The sequence below is a fragment of the Temnothorax curvispinosus genome, unplaced genomic scaffold, assembly GCF_003070985.1.
Source record: "Temnothorax curvispinosus isolate PA1 unplaced genomic scaffold, ASM307098v1 QBEX01014594.1, whole genome shotgun sequence".
In the NCBI taxonomy this organism is placed as follows: Eukaryota; Metazoa; Arthropoda; class Insecta; order Hymenoptera; family Formicidae; genus Temnothorax; species Temnothorax curvispinosus.
This window is the reverse complement of record NW_020224374.1, coordinates 23327-45248: the sequence shown is the minus strand read 5'-3', so window position 1 is coordinate 45248 and position 21922 is coordinate 23327. Positions and strand designations below refer to the sequence as shown.

At 40.6% G+C, this 21922-nt stretch overlaps 1 protein-coding gene across 2 annotated transcripts in view; it reads left to right on the top strand.

The window, feature by feature from the left end:
* Positions 1-21922, top strand: part of LOC112464795 (protein Wnt-6) — a 51337-nt gene that overhangs the window by 20200 nt on the left and 9215 nt on the right. For both annotated transcript variants that reach the window (XM_025032002.1, XM_025032001.1), the window contains exon 2: positions 11983-12203. In XM_025032002.1, the coding sequence (XP_024887770.1) occupies positions 12005-12203 (199 nt within the window). In that variant the 5' untranslated portion in view covers positions 11983-12004. The remainder of the gene's footprint in view (positions 1-11982; positions 12204-21922) is intronic.

The following is a 21922-nucleotide window of genomic DNA, read 5'->3' as shown; positions in this document are numbered from 1 at the left end:
GGTGATAAGTATCGCGATGCAATGTATAAATTAATACGCATTGCTTTGACGTGAATTTATCGGTATTAAGGATATTAACTCTCTAAAACTTCTTTAAATTCTTTAAATTAGAGGCTGGAGATCTAGAAATGTTTCTACCGAATCTCGGCGAAACGTCATCTCTGCGATCCTCATTCCTGCGGAATGCCGCCCTTGCTCCGAAAATATTGCGGGCACCATAAATCAGTCGGTCGTACAATCGTTCGTCATCGAGTCGCGCATTACGTCCTTCTCGCGAATCTTCCTAGCCCGCGAGGACCCGGGGCTCCGATTATCCGATTGGAACCGGATTCCCCTTTCGGTCGATCGGCATTCCTCGGTTTTTTCGCGACGAATACTGCTCTATCTCCCTCTCGTTCCCTACTGCTCGCGCGCAGCCGCGTCCCTCCGTCCTTCTCGCGCGGTCCTCTGGGAACGAAGGGACTCGCGGAGGAACCGAGGGAGGATGGGCGATTCACGAAGGGACAAAGACGACCAAAGTGGAGGAGTAAAGAGGTAAAGAAGTGAGCGAGGATGGACAATGGTCTCGCTCAAAGCGTCACCCGTAAATCTCGTTGAGCGCGTATAATTTGTAAGTCGGCAGGAGCCCCCCCTCCGCCCTCTTCGTCCTCCGTCGTCTTCGTCGTCCACCGGCAGCCGTTGCCTGCGTTTCTTCCCTCTCAGGAGATATACACGGAGTCCGTTCCACGTTCCTACGCGGCAATCGTATGTCCTGGACGGCTCGTGCATTTCTTCGAAGTGCTACACGTTGAACGTCGATAATACTGTCGGTTTTTGTATCGGTACACCGTAGAAGAACAATACGCTCTGTCGTGAAATTGTTAGATAGTACTTCTTAACTTCTACGGTCTCACAAAATGCATAGACTTAAGATGAAACTTTAATGATTAGGTCTAGGTACGCGATAACGTTTTTTGTTCAGCGGCCAAGAGTAAATACTGAGAGATGCGTGTCCTCTGGCTGCGTAATCAATTGTTAAACGTACATGCTGTATTCCATTTGATTCTGAAAAGTGAAGAAGTGCGGGCTTTATGGCAAGTATATAATAATTATTTCACAAATATTAGCACCATATAGATATAAGACAGAATCGATAGATAGTTTTATCTGCTTCGGAGACAAGACATGTTGGTTGATCGATTATTTACAATATTTACGAAAAGAAGATGGTGTTTGAAAAGGTTTATTACACAAATTGATCGCATTAAAGCAATTTTTTGTGGAAAGTCTCTGTTTACGGCCCTGTATTTTCAGATACGTCGCTTATTTAGTCGATGATTGCGCAGCTTATCGTTATAGTTTCGCGATTTTTCCTCGCCGCTAATCTACGATCTTCGCGCGAGTTCCGCTAAATTTTTATGGACTTTCCGTGAAATCACCGTGGAGGATTACCGTGATTACCAATTACGCCACGGACCATTCCGATTTTCATATGAGTTGGGCGTCACGCGTTTCGCATTAATAAGCAAACCCGCTCTCGCTCGCCTCACCGCGCCGCGCCGCGCCACGCCGCCTCGCGCGCGCGCTTTCACGCGCCGCTTCGTCTCCGCGAGCGACGCGATCGAGCGACGGATAGTCGCGCGCGATCGATCGCAGGTGCGTGGCACGCAGACAGGTCCGAGAACGCGCGCGATAGATCGGCGGTCGGCCGCCGATGTATCGTAACGGCGAGCCTCGGCGATAATACGATAGCGGACTCGCGAACCCGGCCAATGGGCCGCGGTGGGCAGTCCGCGGCTACCATCCTGCTGGTTGGACAACCCGATCCGCTCCCCCACGCTTCCCCACCTGGACCATTCTCTTCGTTCTCTCTCACCTGCTGTATATTCATAATCATAAGATCGCGCTCACCGCGCGGTGCGTGAGCACGCATGCGCTTAGATCGCGCACGCATCGGCAATCGGCGAACTTACGAGCGGCAAAGCAGGTGGATTTATTTATTGAAAAGATTCCATTTTGCATGTAATTGAAGTCTACGAGCGGCGAGAAGCGACTAACGTTAGTTAAAACAGCTGATATACTTACATGTTCATTGAATTACTGATATTTGAAATTTACTTTTTAATGATGCTTCTTATAAAGTTACAAATAGGAAAATTAATTGATTCTTACGTATTTAATATTTGCGAAGAGTTTACAATAAATTACATTTGATATACAAAGTTCGGGAAGATAGTTGTATATTCGAATACATTTTAATTTTATTTTATTTATACGAAATTTTTATTTCATGTATACGAATTCGTTACTTAAAATAAAGTAGATAAACGCCGCTGATTTATCGTTTGCCAATGTGGCTTCACGATTGTAGATCGATATTAATGGTGTTGGAGCTGTTAAATTAGATTAAATTAAAATAAATTTAATTACATATTCTTACATATTGTCTGCGATAATTTACGGTGCGTCTTGCGCGGAAAGGCATACTTTACGACACGCTCTTAATATGAGTATTATTAGTCCGGATGGCGCGTAATAATTCTTGATTACTATAATTACACGATGTACGTGACTGATCGTGTCGATACGCGAGCAGTGACGTTGGTGCTAAAGCGGTCTTAATCATAGGTACGAATTTTATTCTCAGAACATGCCGAGCAAGATCTAAGATATCGCAAATTGATGATATTTTTCATTTAACGTATTCGTAACTGTTCAATTAAATATACACGTTCTTTCTTAATTCCGGCGACATAGGTAACAGATATAATAGTCACTTTTACATATATTTTTTTGGTGATAAATGTGAAAGTAAGGATAAAGATATTTCAGAACTCCGTTGACGTACGACTACGATTATTATAAATCAATATCTCAGATTTTTCTTTTGCTTCTTGCGTATAGATGGCGAAATCTTCGCGCTCGAAGAGGGTCGTTCTCCGTCATACGATGCCAACGTAAACACATAATTCATCCCCTTTCCATCTTTCTGTCCCGCATATGCCTGATATGCGGCTTCGCCGTTGTGAGATTTTTAAATTAAATATAGTGCCTCCGACTTTTCCCAGTTACGAATATACGCTCGACCATTCGCGACCGAGGCGGTTGCGTTCCGCTACTTTTGCGAGATGGAAATACGATAGGTGCATAACGCACGTATTCACATACGCTACGCATGTCAAATTAATATATATATATATATATAACATACATATAAAACGACATTCTAGCGAACGCTTCATTTTTTAATAAGAATGGTTATTCGTCAGCATTACACATATCTATAATTATTTATTTAATATAATCAAATTGATCTCTACTAATTATCTTATTTAGCGGTCGAGAGTTAATATTACTTAGTATTAAATATAAAAAAAAACCACGGCGAAATATGTCTTTGTACAAAAGATTCGCTTCCAAGAGTGCCCGAGCGGTCATTTAACGGTGGTTGTAATCAGCAAAACCGCTCGTCGGTTATCCTATAATTACGACCGTTTCCGTCAGTTTATGGTGACACTCGCCATAAATTCGTCGCGGTAAGATGAATCGTAAAACGTTCGCGGGTGATAATAGTGAGAATCTGGTACTCTAATTATGGTTTTGTCGACGCTTTAATAACACTGCAACGTTTCTCCGGTGAAGGGGACGTTGTATCTCCGCAACGGGAACCAAATTCGTATCTTTTCCTTGTTTAACCTCAGTCTAGTCAAACATTGATAATTACTATCCGAAAATTTGATTTTGATGTTAAAATATATTAATATGATGTGAGCTTATATGAATATAAGCTGATTAAACGTATTCACGCTCGCACTGATGACTTTAGTACTATTTATTTATTCGTATACGAAAAAATTGCTGATACAATGATACCATTATGACAATCAACGCTCGTATTAGCTTAATATTAGTACAATTAGTGAAATATTATATATTCTTAGCATACGTTAGAAAATTTATGTGAAATAATTGGTGTACCGCGATACTAAATATCAAAATATCAATTACTCGCGCCGAAAATAAATTTCTATTAAGCCCACCTGTTTTAGAACCGTTCACAGTTTGTGCCCCCCCGTAATGCCACAGATTTGCTTCTTTTTTTTTTTAGCGAGCGGCACGTTAAAGAAATGCTCGATTTGTCACGACGCGGGGCGTGTCAATCATTGCCGGGTCAAAATACGGCGGGGCATAATAACGGCAGTGAGCCGGCAATGACACGGGTATCAGAAACGGGGTGGTTAACGACGGGTGTCCGCGGTTGGGAAATGAGGCCCCTCGCCCTCCGGCCCCTCGTGCTTGCACACTGGCTCCTCTCTTTGCGCGAAATGCAGCATGGCGTGACGCAACAACACGCACCACGTGCGGGCCACGCACAATGCTCGTAATAATTTTCTCTCCTCCTTTCGCGTTATCGCTTTTTTTTGTTTATTTTCACTATTCCCTTCTTTTTCTTCCTTTTTCTTCCTTGTCCTCTGTCGACATCCTCTTTCTCTCTCTCTCTCTCTCTCTCTTTCTCTTTGTCTCTCTTTTTCTCGTGCTTTCTCCTTCTTTCTTTTTCGTTGCGTTTCTCGCCTTGATCTCCCCGAGCTTCGCTTGGTCTGCTCTGTTACTGTCGTTCGCGTACTACCGTGCCTATAAATGATTTACCGGACGTTCCCCCTATAGAGTACCCGATTGGTCATGGTTTCGCTGCGCCAATGGTACGGTGTTAATGCGACTTTATGCCGGGCGTGAATGAGTACGTGGCCCTTTTTCAATTTGAGCCCTCAGTCATTCTTTTCTCATTTATATCATTTTTTTTCTATTCATTTATTCATTGTATTGTTTCTATGAACAGGATATATTAGATAAAAGTCGTTTTTATTAAGCATTTTTGACATTTAACATTTTTGCAATGTTTTTATGTTTAAATTTATGCTATTCGGACTTGTTGTTGTTTTTTTTTTTTTTTTTATTAAAATACTGTATTGGGGTTTACAAATTGGAGTGTACAACATTTTCAAAGAATCCTGTTAACTAATTTTGCAAAATGTAAATTTTATTTGACATTATTGACACTTCATACTTTCTCGATGCGTTTATTATTAATAACTGATCAATTCAAGCATGACGCACTTAATATTTCTGGAATGCATGCTTGTTGGACATATCGTTGTATCTTTGTCATGACACTGTTATGACGGACCACGATCGATTTTGATGGAATGTTAGGCCTAGAGAGGGAAAGAAAAGGAGAGAAAAAGGAGCATAGAGGAAGGGAGAAAGCACCTCTGTGTGCTTGGGCATGCCAGAAGGAGAATTCCAAATTGTTTTAGTGGCGCGTGCAGGACGCACCTGCTATGTATGGAATTTTAAGACCCTGTTATTATCACATATCGCTCGAACTTTATCAGTCAGATCCTAAATATCGGTTTTATAAAGGTGAACGCATACCACGCATAATTCATTACGGTGGGCGCGCGAGCTCGCGCACGAATTCCGAGTCCTCGAGAGTCCGAAGAAGCTGATTAAAAATTCGCACAATATGGTGGCGAGAGATCGGCGTGTCTTTTTATTTCTCTTCTCTGGAGCGCTCGCTTCGGCGTTCAAGCTTAAGCGGAGCACGAATTCTTCGAGATTCACCAAAAAAGAAACTATCGAAAATGTAACCTGGTCCCGGTGACCCTTGCCACCAATTTGTTCGAGACATTCTCAGGTTGAATCAACTTGCTCCTTTTTTCCACCCGTGAGTCCTTGCTGGATTCACGAACCTATGCTACTATATGGCCCTGGCTTCACTTTTTAGTCCCTTTTCCGTCTGTAACTATTGTAAACCTAATCATGTTGCAGACATCGGTTCATATGCAGATATAATTGTAGCTTAATTATGAGAAAGATTACTCTAACGGGAGATCCGAATATAAACGTTTATAGTAGATAAATTTGGGAGGAATTGAAAGACATAACATATATATAATAAATTGCATTATAGACAAAAATGTAAGAAATAATCTTATATTATCATAGATTTATAGTCTTTTTTGATAGACTGCATAATTTGTGACATAACTTACAAAGGAAATTTATGACGCAAATAGATAAATAATAGATTTAATAAATTATTGTAGAAAAGTAAAAAATAAACTCATTTTTATAAAATATAAATTTAGGCTTACAGAGGCTTAATATAAATATTATACAATTTTAATGAACTTTTTATAAATACATATTTACTAATTTAACTTAAATTTTCCTTAAAACATTCAGAAAATGTCGTAACTTTATTTTGTAAAGGGGAAAAATTAAACTTAGAAGAATATTTGCCATCTTGTCGCTTCAATTTTTTTGCCGGGAATTTTTTGATCGATAAAATCGCGTAGAAAATGAACTAAAATCGAGAGAACGGAATGGAACGAGTGCACAAAATGAGCACATGCTCGGTACCATTTCGGCACATGTACGTAAGCTCGCAGTGATAGAGTGGCTTCGTTCCGTCGTGGTCCTTTTCGTCATCTGCATGGCCCAACGCCGCTGTCTGCTACACGTCGTCGAGCAACAAGAGGATGATTTAGATTTGAACGCGCATATTTAGCAGCCACGCGTTGTTGTGACTTTCTACTTCCGCTCGCCATTCTTTCATAAATTGCTATCTCTCTACTGGTTCTCTTCTTCGTCTACGTGAAATGATTAGTCTTATTCTGCATCATGTTTTGGATGCAGAAATTATGTTTTTTTCACATGTTTATCGAAGATACTCGCGATAAAATTTACTCCACTTTTTCGCGCGTTATAATCGCGTTAAAAAAATAATTCTTATCTCGAATCTTGTTTGAGATTCCAAGTAGAAATTCTTCCTTCAAAATCATTTACCAGATGCATAACACAGTCTATTACAATTAAGTGAAGGAAGTCGCGACAGAATTCTCGTTTCTTCTCCTGCCTCAAATACTGTGAGATCAACGGAGGCAATGATAATGTTCTTGGCCGCGAGATTTCCAATTTTCTTTATAGCTTCTTCCTATTCCATATACTTTCATTCGAACTGTGCAAAGTATTCGAGGAATTCGCAGGTGGGCCTATCAACTCGTTTTCTCCTTCTTCTCTCTTTTCTTGCTTCTTTTCGCGAACTCTCTCGTTGAAGCGATCTCTCTTCTTCCTCCAATCTGCTCTCTACGAAAACGTTTCTCTCTTTCTCTCTCGCGAAACCCCCTTATTTCTCCCCCCCGTCCCTCCGTTCGTCGCTCGTTCTGCAAACCGGCCGAAAGAAGCCAGCAACGTTGCTCTCTCGTCACTGTCTATCTGAGCAGACAGCGTGGAGCTGCCTTCGAGCAAAGTGAGGGCGTCTAATGAGGCAATAAATAAGTCGACCGCCCTAACCGGCCTCTCCACGCTTTTCGTTCGCGACGACGTGTCCATCTTCGAGTTCTTTTCTTGCCTCCGCGTACACGAGGTGGGGCCCGATCTCTTCGATTCTAGCCAGGATCCCCTTCTTCCCCCTCATCTCCCCCTCGAGCGTTCCGCTGGCTCGATTGTCGTCGATTAAACCGAGTCTTCCCTCGTTTTTTCGTCTAGTAGCGGATCTCGGGATGCCTTTTTGCGAGGGCTCTGCCTCGCAAGAAAAGGAGTACAAGCGAGTGACGGGACTGTTAAAGCTCGTTACGCATATAAATTCGATATGTTGAATTTTGTTAATTTAAGGAACGATAGATTAGTCAGCGATACGCAAATGCGATCATTATTTTATGATGTTGTGTTACGCCAGTGTGTTGCGAAATGTATCCTCATAATTATATTATACCTACTTGTGTAGTGCACTGATATTAAAAAAATGAAATATTTAATTGATTTATTTGTCGTTTAATTGAAGGATATAACGTACAGCTGTTGCTTCATTTTTATTTACTTTTTTACCTTTATTTTTATTTCATGTCTCTTGTTGGTTTTAATTTTTTGAACTTATTTTTCATTTTTCGAGTGAAGCGAATAAAACTGGCAAATGTTAGTTCGTGGAAAGTTACGAAATCGCGCGATCGGCAGGACGGAAGACGAATGGCAACGTAGTGCCTGACCACTTCAATTCCCATTAACTCGCCTTCCAGCGATATTAATAGAGGCGCGGGTGCAAAACATTCAGCGTAAGCGGCGCTCGTCAAACGCGACGTGTTTGCAATAACGCCGTAACTTTATTATCCGCCTCCGGGGGATTGGACTTTTAGTATCGATGCGCAGCGGTCCTGCGGTCCGTTTATTTGACTAACGGGGTGAGATGCGCGCGGCCACTGGGAAACCGGGTCTTTGAAGTCAAAAGGTCGGATAAACCTCCGGTTAGAAGGTTGCCTTCGCCTCTATCCGCGGCATATGTGACGCTTTTCCGATGGAGGCTACCAATGTGAATCACAGACGCAATGAGAATAGACCGAGCCGTCGGTCGCGTCGTCGTGATAAATTAGCGAAGTGCGCCGAATGTTATTTTAACGTGATTGTTGTACGTTTTAATTTTCAATTTGTTGGGTACTATTATTAAATTGTTTGGATTATTCCGGGAGAAATTTCGTGATTAATTGGTATCGTAATAGCGCGACTATAAAATTCGCGGTAACGTAGTTTATGACCGCGTAGTATAAAATATCTGAATGCGAATATTATTTCGATAAGTCATAGATTTAACTTTTTGTATTTATGATAGGAAGTTATCTATATAGGTATATTATACAACTAGAAATAAAACGCGCAGCACATTTTTCGGGATTTGCATAAAACATGGTGATCTGCAAATTTATTTGAATAAGCCGTGTATAAAAGCTGCGTGTAAATGTTTACTACCAACGGACATATCCATTTCCAACTCTCCCATAAAATTCACACGTCATAAGACTTTTGCGCTACCGCAATAGCACCACGGCTTAATACAATGTTTAACTTCTCGTAGTTTCGCGCACTTGCAACTTCTCGGAATCGCTATATTTATGTCGCTCGTCTATTATCTTACGCCTAGGTTTAGTTGCATTCTCAGTGTAGATTGATGCCGAGTCGAGAAATAGTACATGCGTTAATTCTAGGAAGATTTCGCAGCCTCTGACAGCTGGTCGCGATCTAAGATAACTAGGAAACATGCGTAAAAGATCACGTTTTCCAACTTTCCTCTCTCCGAGCGATATAAGGGGGGAAAATCGATCAGGAAAAAATCATTTGAGATCGTATAATAAAGAATTAGGGTTGTCGATGGAAGGAAAATATAGGGAACTTTAACAAAGATATAAGACATGTGTTAGTAGTGATATTTGGTGAATCGAGGGATACTCTTTGTTGAGAACATCCTGCTTGATCCGATAATGCAATATGTTTTATGTGAACGTTTTCGTTTACGAAGGCAGGATACGGTCTCCTCTGGAGAACCCTCGTAACAGATTGAAAAAGCTTTGGCGCTTGTCGTCCGTCAGACTCTATCGGGACTAAAGTCCTTAACAGGAATATCGACGAATCGAAGTTCCTGCAGCTTGTACTCTGTCAGTGGGCCTGATCGTCCCGCGAGACGTTACATGTGCCATATTTTGCTCCATCGAGAACCACGCTCTGCTCTCCTTCCCCCCCTCTTCTTCCTCTACCTCGCCCATATCTCTTTCCATCTCTCTGTTTCACTCTTACGCGCAAAATCATTCCTCGATCATTCTCGATCCTCGATTTCTCGTGAATTCTCGTATCCCGCGTATCATCTCGCGTATCATCTTCGTTCTCGTCGTCATCGTCGTCGTTCTCGGTTATAGTCGCCACTCGAGGTGGAATCCTCCTCGCCCAAATGACGATGTCACTCTCGTGCACGACTCCTCCATGTCGTACTACCTTCTTATTCCCGTTCGTGCAGAACGAAAAGCGGGCGAATGGGAGGGGGGGCGGGGAAGGCGGGCGAGGAGGCACATTGGGAACGGGCGCGCGAGCAACCGTCCTTAACGGAATTATTGCCATTAAGGTCGTTGCATTCCCGAGAGGCCGTCGTGTACGCGCCCCGGCATCCTACCGACGCAGAACTAATGATCTTAATTAACGTTTCGTAACGAAGGTCGCCCGGACTGTCCCTCTTTCTTCTTCTTCTTCTCCATTTCTTCCTCTTCCCTCCTTCTAACCCTTCCTGCGCCCCCATCGTTTCTCTTTTTACCTTTCCGCTTTCGTGCCCTCCGCACGCGGGTCTGCGCGCTTCTTTCTCCTCGTCCTCCTTCTCTCTTCGTCCTTCTTCTGGTACCCATCTGCCTCCGAGTCGTTCTCCTCGACTTCGTAGTTCCCACCGCTCGTAGTTCACCGCTCAGAATCCATTTCGCTTTATTCCTTCTTTTTTTTTCTACCCCCAGTGCAATCATCAAGCTGTCCCCTCTCCGCTCTTTCTCACTCCTTTCTCTTTACACCCTCTCGATGTACTCGCTCGTTCTTTCCGTTTCTATAGCGTCCTTCTTTCCCCTCCATAACATTCGTTTCTTCTCTTTTTCTCTCTCTATATATATTTTCCTTTTTCATTCGTAGAATTGGTTACGTCGTCACGAGTTTAATGCGTCGGAGCTTTAATTATCGTAATGGCGTTAGCGTGCTCAGATTCGACTGTCGTACCTACTATTCGCAATGTACTTATCCTTCTTTCTCGCCTTCTTCGACGGTTTTTTTCCGTCGTTATTCTCGCGGTATCGCAAGTTTCATTTTCCTGTCTCTTACGAAGTTCCACGTATTACAATCACTATCCTATAGCTTATTCTTTTGTCACTTCTCGTCGTTCCATATCATTTGATCATTTGATTTGATCTACTATAATTAAAGTTTCACGTACCACTGCTTGTGAATTAGTCAGATATATTTAATATACATTAGGAGTACAGAAGAAAGAGGAAAAGAGAAGAAACCGGGAGACAGTAACTTTCATTGGCATAATAATTTCACGTTGTGTCGACCGCAATTGCACGGTGTCAATACAATTACTATAATTCACTCGTCGTTAGTAAATTACGTGTATCAAGCTAGCACCGCCGCTTCAGCAGCCGCAATCGAATAAAACGTATTATATACAGAAATTTAGCGCTTTTTTCCTTGTTAACTTACCGCACTGTTATATAACAGTGCGATAAATTAACAAGGAAAAAAGCGCTAAGTTTCTGTATACGAATTATATAACAGTGCGATAAATTCGTTACAGAACGCGATCTAATTATTTACTTGGAAAAAAAAACAAAAAATTGGTGATATTAAAAAAATTCGTTGAGAATGACAAATCTCTCGTGTTCAGGCGATGCTAATGGGGTAAATCCAAATTCTCTGTAAATAGCGAAGCTCCCAACTGATTTATGAGGCACGACGGTGTGCTTAAGGAGAAATAAATTCTGATCCAAACACGAGCGATTAATCGCGAGGATCAGGGCTGCGGCCGAGACACAACAGTCGTGCTCGTCGAGCTACCGAGATTCTACGCGGGCTCTAGAAGGAACGGATAAGCGTCAGGAGAAAGGAGAGCTTCCGCTTAATCTCACGTTCACGCGAAGACCGTTCCTTTTTCCACATTGCACTCGCGCGCGCTCGCGCGCGGAAAGATATTGCGTAGCTAAATAACCGGCAACTTGGCCGCGGGATTTGTAGCTTCCGTAAATTATTCTGACCGTTCTCCTCTCTAGCGCGTGTCGTGTCTCTCGAGAGCAATGACGTTGCGCTCCGAGTTCCTCGCGGTTCGCGTGATTATATCGTTGCCTTGAGTATTGAGCGCAGATAGGTTAATTAGACGCCGCAAACTTCTCACGTTTAAATTGCTATATTTTTTATGTCGTTCAAGAATTATCGCATATTATATTTGAACTCTTTATTTATGTCAATATTTACCTAACGTTATCGTAACAAATTGTCAAATTTGAACAGATGCAAAAAATGCACATAGGTACTTATATATTTATAACGACCTTATTTTATTGGTAATTCTTAGTTAACAAAGCTATTGGATAGATTTAATATTATACGTGTGATATATTTAACCACGTATTTCAATTTTTGATTCTACAGGACTGTAGGAAGCCAGCTGGTGATGGATCCGATGCTTGTCTGCAAGAAAACAAGACGGCTGAAAGGGAAGCTAGCCGACATTTGTCGTAAGGAGCCGTCTCTACTGAAAGAAATTGCAAAGGGTGTTCAAGTAGGCACTAGGGAATGTCAGTACCAATTCCGAAATCGAAGGTGGAACTGTACGACTGTCAGGAGGTCTCTCAAGAAGATTCTGCTCCGCGGTAAGCTTCATCGAGATGCACAAATCGACGACAATTAATTTCAGAGATAGTTGGCGTCGTTGGCGATCGGGATTAAATAATTTTTATTATTTTTAGTTTCCATCGATACGTATATTTAACATAATAGATTACATATATCTTTAATAGCTTTTTTTCAATATTTAAATGAATTTAAATTGTGGAAGAATTAATTTCTTTATATTTTATAATAAACGAAGGACATTTAAAGATCCGAACTCGCCGCAGCCTTTTGCGCACGTCGGACACTCGATCCCGTAAATTCGTGAATCCGGTCGCATTATTCGCGAGTCATGGGCGCAAGGTCGAGCAAACGTTATTCCGGGGCCCCGGTTTCGTCCTCTCGCACCGAAAAAGGGATCTCCGGTCCTACGGTGCCCCTTTCAGAAGCGAGAAGGGGTCCCAAGCCCACGACAATGCATACGCTAGCGGCAGATTACAGGGCGCTACTCGTTCGACATTAGGCGAACCGGATGTCGATTACACACTCCCCTACAGGGCCCGAGGGCGATTCGTTACGATTAAATGCCGGTGCCCGATCGGCACACCTCCAGAATGGGCTACCCCTTTAGGATCTTTAAGGACCTTTCTACGTGCGGGGCCTTTTTAAGGGGCCCCTCTCCGCGTGTGGAGCATGACGTTGACCACTCTATACCGATACGAGTCTATTAACGATCGTAAAACACAATGCACAACAATAGCTCTCGTATTTTCATGTTTTCAATTAGGATAATCGACTATTATTTTGAATGAAACATGATATTATATTATTAAATATTATTTTTTTTATATTTTTTTACACTTTTACACTACGTAGTTTTAAATTATATTTACATAAAGTTTATTGGAACGAAATTAAATTTATAAAAAAAGAATGCAGTTTAAGTTAGATTTATTTTTAAAGATATATAAAAAAAGAGAGAAATGTGTTGGTATTGTTTATTCGTATAACATATATTTCTTATTATAACATTTTACAATATAATTTTATTTTATTGTACAACTTGGAGAGGGCATGGTTTTCCTTTGTACCTTACTGTTTAAGACCGTATGACTTTTTTCGAGTTAGGATGCGTTACGAACGAATGAGTGGTAATTATTTTTAAATTAGCCTTAATGGGAGATCCTAGAGACAGCGCTTCGGTGGCTAGAAAAAAGATAATGACTACTCTCTTTAATGTTGGGACTGTTTCGACACGTATACGACTATGAAATCAAACTGCAAGGTGTCACAGCAAATAGTAGCGTGTAGTAATATGATAATAATGATAATGCCAACAAGGGTACTTAGCCGGTCGGAATGTTGAGAAATTGAAGTTCCATGAATTATGTTATTATAGACCGCTCATGTCATATCCGCGTTTGTGTCATTATTATCCGTTAAAAAATTGATTCTTTATGACTTCCTTGTTTCTTCATCAGCAATTTACGCCAAAAACCTGAGATGATTAGTGTACCGTGATAAAAAGAGAAGTTTAAAAGAACTTGGTCGAATGTTATTTACTTGTGTGACCTTAATATAGCGCTTTGTGATATATTTTATAAAATTTCAAAATTTTATATAAGAATTTTTCTAAATAAAAATAATTTCTAACAGAATATTTTAAAATGAAAATAGGTATAATAAATTATATTATACTTGTTCTCAAAACAAATTATTTCCATTTTCAATCATATTGTATGATATTGATTAATAGTAATTTTATATACTGTAATTTTTTCAAAATATTAAGAAAGATTTTATTTTTATATTTTTTATTGATTATTTTTCAAATATTTTTTCGCTTTGATAGAGATATACTTACTGTAGTATTTTTTCACAGAAAAGTATCGTATGTTATTATATCTTTTATAGAAAAGTATTATTTTTTAATTTTGAATTTAAAAAGTATTTATTTTTTTAATATACCTTTCATATATAGCGCAAGAAAATACCAGTAAAACTCTACTGATTTTATATTTTATTTTATCGAGATAATGTGTACTTCCACCAAAGCACATCGTTTTCATCGGTCTTGCGTAAGCACGCAATAGATGCGTTTATCGTGAACTGTGAGAATCGATAGACAAGTGCGAATTTCTTCTCGATTACGATCGTGCCGTTGACGATCGATCGATCGGCTCTCACACATAAATTCTTTCTCCACGCGGTAAATTTGAGCCCGAAAAGCATCCGACGAAAGATGAAACTGTCCGCGTGGTTCGCTCGTTCGTTAGCCGTCCGATATATTAATTTCGGATGATTGGCCACGACAACCAAATCGAAGACAGCGTGTCCAATAGTCTGTGCTGGTTTCTAGAGCCCGCTATCAGATCGGTGTCTTATGGTAGCTTGACAGATTGACACTGTCCGTCGGATATTAGTGGCAATATGTTCCCTTAATTAAAGCCTCACTGCCAACGGGCCGCGGTTAGTCCTTCGATTTTGTTTCCCGCTTTCGCCTTCTTCTTTTCTCTGCCCCCCTCTCTCTCTCGTGATCTAGAGATTGCCGTCAATCCTATCGATCGTGATTTGATGCAGGATCGTCGGGGGCTCTCTCTCTCTCTCTCTCTCTCTCTCTCTCTCTCTCAAGTAAGACGCTAAATGCGGACGCGTGTGGAATTCATGCCTGGCGATCGATGATCGAATTAAGCACGACACCGCCGGGGATGCCTGACGATCAGCATTCATTCGTGAGATGCGGGAGATAGTATATTATTAACGAGACAGCCTGTCGGCCCGAATAAATAAAGCAATAGTTTAATTAAGCGAATTAGCGTCACGCCCGGCTGACGCTAAAATAAATGCTTCCATTTATTTTTAAATATTTCGTAAATCCGATTGCCCCGCAGTATTTAGATGTAGTTCTTATCTCTAAAGATATCGCATAAAGATACGTGTTATATAAAAAAGATTTTAATGCAGAATATTACATAACACCGCAATAAATGATTGTCATCATGTGAATGTGAAGGCATAAAGTGAAGATAATTATTTGATATTCAGTTCTACTTAATGCAAGATTTTATGATGACTTTATCTTCTTTCGAGATTGTTTATTATTATTAACTTAGTTTTATTTCTCGTAGTACATATAATTTATTCAGAAACGACCGTTTCTAAATCGGATAAAAATTTAGTTGTAATTATTTTTCTGAGCATGAGAGAAACATCTATAAATTTCTGGATATGTACTTGACATCTTTCTTTATTATAACAAAGTGGTTTTAATTTCCGTCACTGCGAACTGGTTTACGGCTCGAAACTTATGCAGCCCTACTGCAGAGGATTAATTTGCGTTCCACCTGACACACATGACCTTGCCTCACTTCATAAAGATGGTATTGCTTCATAAAATATGACAAGGCCCGATTACAAGCTTTATCAAATAATTGCAAGGTTCATGATGTTGCGTTGTAAAGAATTTGTTGCTTCCACGATGAGTTTCTCATTTATATTTCACGCATCCTCGTATCTGTTAAATTATTATTTCGTGACGCTTATTTTATATTATACGTTAATGGTATAGTTATGAATCCAAGTATGAATTATTAAAATGAGAAGTCAATATAAGCACGAGTCAAAAAGAAATGCTTATAGTATTTATATATATAGATAAATACATTTATATACAAAGTAATAAATAATAATAATAATTAATAATTGATAATAAATATAAAATAAATATAAATAATTGATAATAAATCGACAATAAAAATAAAAAAGGCAGGCGACAAATCAGTTTGTCGAATAAAAATCGCTTTGTGTAGCGAAGCATTCAGCGGAGTCAAAAATTACGAGGCCCAAAAGTGGTGGGCCTCGAGAAAAGGTTGGACAGCGGGCTACATAAATCTCGGCTACAGAATCCATTATTGGATGGTGCGGATCGATGACAGGGGCGGCAATGTGTTAACCGGTCGTTCCGGGTGACAATTCTCACCGTCGTCATTTATCTGTGACTCCGTTCGCGGACAGTTCGCCCTAGGAAGTCCCATGTTGTACCGTTATACCGTTTTTATTGGACCGTTTTTTGTAGCGACTCTAGGTATTCCTACTTCCGCATTACCGTGAACTGTTATTGAATTACCGTTATTAGGAAATAACATTTAATACTACATTGTTGTCATTAAATTACTGTTATACATTAGATTATTGTAATTATTTGCTTTTTATCGTTATTTCTTTATTTGATCGTTTAGTTAAAAATCGAAATTTGTCTGATTTTTATAAAGGACTATATTCTTATTTGTTAGATAAAAAAAATTTGGTGCTTTAAGTTCTTCTCGTCTCAAATATATACAAACCGATCAATGTATACTTTAAAACGTACTTTAAACAAATCCGTTAATTGCATATTGTCATAAAAAATAAGTAAACTTAATATTAATCTGTTATTTTTAATCTTTAACGTAAAATTTTATTTGTTGGAAATCTAGATTTTGCAAGACATCATAAGTAGGGTCTATTGATATACGCTGAGACTATTATCTGTTACAAGCTGAAGACAGATCGCGGTTAGGAATCTAGGCGGGAGAAATATACGACTTTCTAGGCCACCCGTCTTGACTAGAAAGATTTTAAGGAACACGTGGCTACCGAATCCTGCTGTTCGAACTATTCTTCTCCATTCGGAAGTTTTGAAAAGATAGTTGTATAGGAAAAGAAGAAATAAATACGTTTTCTCTTTTAATAACAAAAGACGAAATAATATAGTGAAAGCTCTGATGGTTTTCAGTTGGTTTTTTTATTTTTTGTTTGTATAAAACAGTGAATCGAGAAATAAATAGCAGAAGCGTTTTATTTAAAAATAAAATAAGCATTATAAAAGCAGTAATGTAAGTGGTAACATATAGCACAGACATATTTTCCATTTGTATTTTATAATCTTTATTAAATTATAGATCTCGAAACAGAGTCTTTGTCTATAAATGTAGGATTTTTTTGCATGACATAAGGAATTATTTCACTTGAAGAACGTTGCTCCAAAACATGATGAAATTGTCCGATTACGTCACGTAGTCAAGATCAAGTATGATCATTCAATAAAGTTTAGTAACGATTCACTCTCGCAGAGAGAGATGCCTGCAGGTTTTTTTCCAAGCCGAACATTCGACCGATGATACATCAGTGGTCGATGTCGCTTATCTATCGTCCACTCCCGGATGCGTAGTCTCTGGGGAAAAATTCCTAACGGGTGGGTTAGGGGGAGGGAAAAAGCGCATAGAGGATCCACGCTACCGGCGGCGCCTATCTTAATTCCCGATTGACGTTTATTTATCTGGCGACTTTTAATTTTTATGGGCGCGATCTGGCCGATAGCTTAGGCCCAGCAGGTAGCTCCCGCTGTGTGGTCCCGGGGACCCCGGGGGCCCCCGAAGCCTGGTATAACATTCGTGGACGAGCAGCACCTCTTAATTGAGGGGTGCCGCGTGTCGCGATAAGACGAACACGGGCGTCAAAAACCCGTAGAAAGAGCTACCTCTAGGGTAAAAGGGAAGAGGAGGAGGTAGGAATTTATTGTGCTGCCCCGCGCGTAGAGATCCCCGCTCCCTCCCCTTCCCCTCTGGCAGGTACGATCGTTGAATCGATGGGCTTCGACCAAATTAAGAGAGTGGTTTTCTTCATTCATCCCGGGATTCTACGGAATTCACAGAGTGACAAAGAAAACGGACGTCTAAGTGGTCGCCTCTTCGAATCAACAAATTGTCCTCTCTGTCACCTCTTCTTTTCTCTCTGAACGGAGTGAGTGGGAGGGGAAGGGGGATGTCCGGAGTCACAACGTAATGATTTTATTCTTTCATTGAGAAGAAGCTCGAGGTTGACGGCCCACGCTGTGACTTTCTCCGAAAGAAGAATTTTCTCGCAGTTATTATAAATCTCGGATTCGAAGATAGAGATATATCACAATAAGTCGCATCACGTTGATTCATCGTTACAATTAGATTTCCCGCTTTAATCGATCGCTCTCATGGCGACTTTGTCTTACCGATTTTACACGATTGCAGATTGATGGCGTTTTGCTATCTTGGGATTACTTTAGAGAGACGTCTCTTTTCTTCGCGGTTTCCCAACTCTCTAACGAGGATGCTCACCTTGAGACATTAATAAACTCGAGTTCGTGCCTTTGCATGTTCGCGATACTTTTCTTCCATAAGAGTGATCACAAAATCGTTTATATTTCTGCAAATTAAAACTCCTTTCCAGGAGAGATTACGGTTCTCGTGATGAAAATCGTTTACTTGGAAAATGATTTTGCACGTTATTTATTTTTGCTATTGGGATGCAATACTTATATGTCATCATAAATTATTGTAATACATGCATAATAATTTTAGTAGCATTGTAAATTATTAATGAGTACAAGTTATTGAAAGAACGGAGAGAAGAGAGGAGTAGGAACAGATGGGAGGACTCCTTGATAGTACGCTTGATGAAAATAAAAAGGACAGTTTACGCGTAATAAAAAGTGTTACCGCAGCTTCTCCACGAAGGTGGTCCTGACAGATACGCTTCTCGACTCGTTTTCAACAGGGTTGTGGCTTGGGCTGTCCCTAATAAGATAGAGGGGCAGCAAGTTTAGTGGAATCCCTACTAAATCGGGGACTAATTATTCGGCAGTGAGGGCGCCGGCGATCCTGCTAATATCGCTCGTAAAATCTTCGGTTCATCCTATTTTACGATCCCCGGATGACTCCTTATAGAACACAGAAATGTGTGAAGCACGAGGGAACGGCGAGGGCGTGAAATATCAAATTTGGGGAATTCAATGCCGAGTTTTACGAATATGATGCTTTTTTTAACATTGTGAACATTAATTTTTATTAAATTTATTAATTGAATGATTTTTTTTCCAGTAATATTTTATGCGTTTGATTTATACTTCCCGTTGATGATTGATTGAAATGATTAATGTACCTGCGCGAATATTGTTGGGCGTTTTTACGACCCGTAGCCCTGACTTGTCCCTTAAATGGGTTAAGACCGCGCGTTGAAATTCACGCGAACACGAAGCAGCGATAATCAGAGGGACTGAAACGGATTTAGCGGTGTAGCGCTAAGTGTTTCGTCGCCTCGCGAATGCGGCGCTAACTAATGCGCTCCGTATAGGATTCCCGGCTCGCCCGCTTTCGCGTCTCTCCCGTTTCCCACCTCGCACGTACGGAAATTAAATAACGTCACGCGTACGTGTCAAATATCTACTAAAAGGCCTTTAAAAGATATTTGTCCTTTGCGTCGTTCAGGCTTCGCGTTCGTTTTGTACCAATGCCTGTGGATCTTTCCTCGTTCACGGTACCGATGCTTGACGGTCATTGCCAATAAAGGGTTAAACATTTAAATATGTACAAGGTCCATAAAATTTATTTTTGAGAATTGAGAAAAAATGTTTGATTAAGTTTTGTAGTGAAAAAGTCTTGGCAGTTTTAATGATTTTTTTACGATAAAGTCAGGAAATATGTTTAAAAAATATATAAGCAAATTTATTTTAACTTTGAAATAATCCTTTGTGCAATGATGATATTGAAATTTTAACAAACGTAGAATAAAAATAATTTTTGATTTTTAATTAATATCAAAATACTAATAATAAAATATCAAGTATTGTAAAACTAATTTCTTCGAAATATTGTGAAATTTTAAATAACAGATCTTGTCTGCCAAATAAGAAATTTCATGCGTCGAAATTTCTTGTTCGTATTGTTTCTGATTCGAATGTAAATGATCTCGCAACAGTTACACCGGAATTTGGAAATAGACATTCCGTTTTAAGGAACGTGCCGTAGTCACGTTCGGACAGTGCACTGACCTTGCCATCTCCACCCCGAGCAAGGTCAGCGAAGCAAAAGCAATCGACGTGACTGCAAGCTGCAACCGTCGAGAGCACTTTGCCTCACAGTAACCATCACCCGCGGTGCCACTTCTCAGGAATATGTCGCTATGGGGGGTTTCCTTGCCTCCGGCTTTCGCACAATATTGCCAAAGATATACACACGAAATATTATTAGCGCACCGGATGCAGGCTTGGAGCGAGTGGGGTCCGCATGAATCATTCATGAGGCACAGTAGCAGTGGCACTCTCGTGACAAGAGGCAACAATGGCGCAACCATGAACCGTCGATCATTGGGGAAGCGTGTCATACGAAGGCGAAGGAAAAGCCCCGATTTTTCTCGCTTCCAGCGGTCGTAGAAACCGGTAGGACGGAAATTATCCATAACTAAAGAGATTCCTCCATGCGACCGATCCCCACGGGCATCATATCGCGGTATCCCTAGAGAAATAAATACAAAAAGTGAGAAGGAGCGTCGAACTTCTTTTCGCTTCCTTCGCTGCCTCAGTGAGAGGACGAAAACCTGCGTCATTTTATTAACACTATTAGCTCCGATGTTAACCACACGTGAACCGTGTATGCACTCGCGGCGAACGAAACTATATAAATGGAACGAAATACACGAGGCTGCGTGCGTACTACGCATAAAAAGTAGCACCATCAATTAACATATCTTTCGCAGTGCAATTTATCTCTACTGGTTGAAATTAATTTAATTGACATTTATATGTCAAAATTGATTGAATCCGTATTTATGAAAATAATGATATAATTGTATTGATTTGCATTTATTCAATATTCACAATCGCAAATTTCTTATCTCGTTAACTACAATTATGGACGAAGACGAGTAAATTTAATAAATTTTTTTCGAGTAGGTACTCTTTATAATAAGAACTGTACCTGAAAGAGCAATGGGTTCGCTGCACCGCGAGAACGCCCGGGCCGGTGTCCTCTCCACAAAGGATTGACAACAGCAAACAGTTTAGTGTCCCGTACGTTTATTGTATCTCCCATACGTTTAACTTCCATCGCGTCAGACGGTGCGCGGGAGGGAGGTGTGGGAGGCGGAGGTAAAGCGGGACAGAAGAGAACCGACGAAAAAAAGTGCGCCGCGGGACCAGGACAGATCTGTTACTCCGTTAGACTTCGTCGGCCTGACATTTGAATGCTTCGTCGATTCCATGGCATCGGGAGAAGAACGGGTGAACCGAGGAAGGAGAACTCACCAGCGCGCGGTTGTCGTCTTTATATTGCCATCCTTTCGTCGTATCTTATGGGTTTTTGTCAAACTTTGGTGCATTCCTACGCGGGTTTTACTGACGCGGACGGAACGGCGGGTAAATGTTCCTTCTTCCTCGTACATTCTTTCATGCGCGTTATATTCATAAATCACATCTGAGAGAGACATGATATATGCAAATCTTCATGTTTTTTATCGAATATCCATGACGCACCAAATTGAAGCTTAATTGTAATTTAGTCGGAAATTTTCCTTGGCTCTTTACAAGACAGTTCTTTAAAAGTAAAGAATAAAACAAATAGTTTATGATATCTTTGCGAATATAAATATGCAAAGAGCAATTAAACTATTAAACTTTATAACCGATAAAAATATGTGTGCGAACGGCGTACGATTCGGCTAGTTCCGTTCTCGCTACGCGTCAGGGGAGCCGGGAGATAATAGATGAAAGATATAGCACGGCCGAGCGTCGTCGTTTCCCTCGATTTACCCCCGGTCTCTCGTAATTACCGCGATATCTCGTGCGACGATGAGGCGCGCTCGGTGCACCGCACCACGGCGAATGCAACTTAGAACGCTTGACGAGAACGGCGGGTGCGAGAGAAAGAGAGAGAGAGAGAGAGAGAGAGAGAGAGAGAGAGAGAGAGAGAGA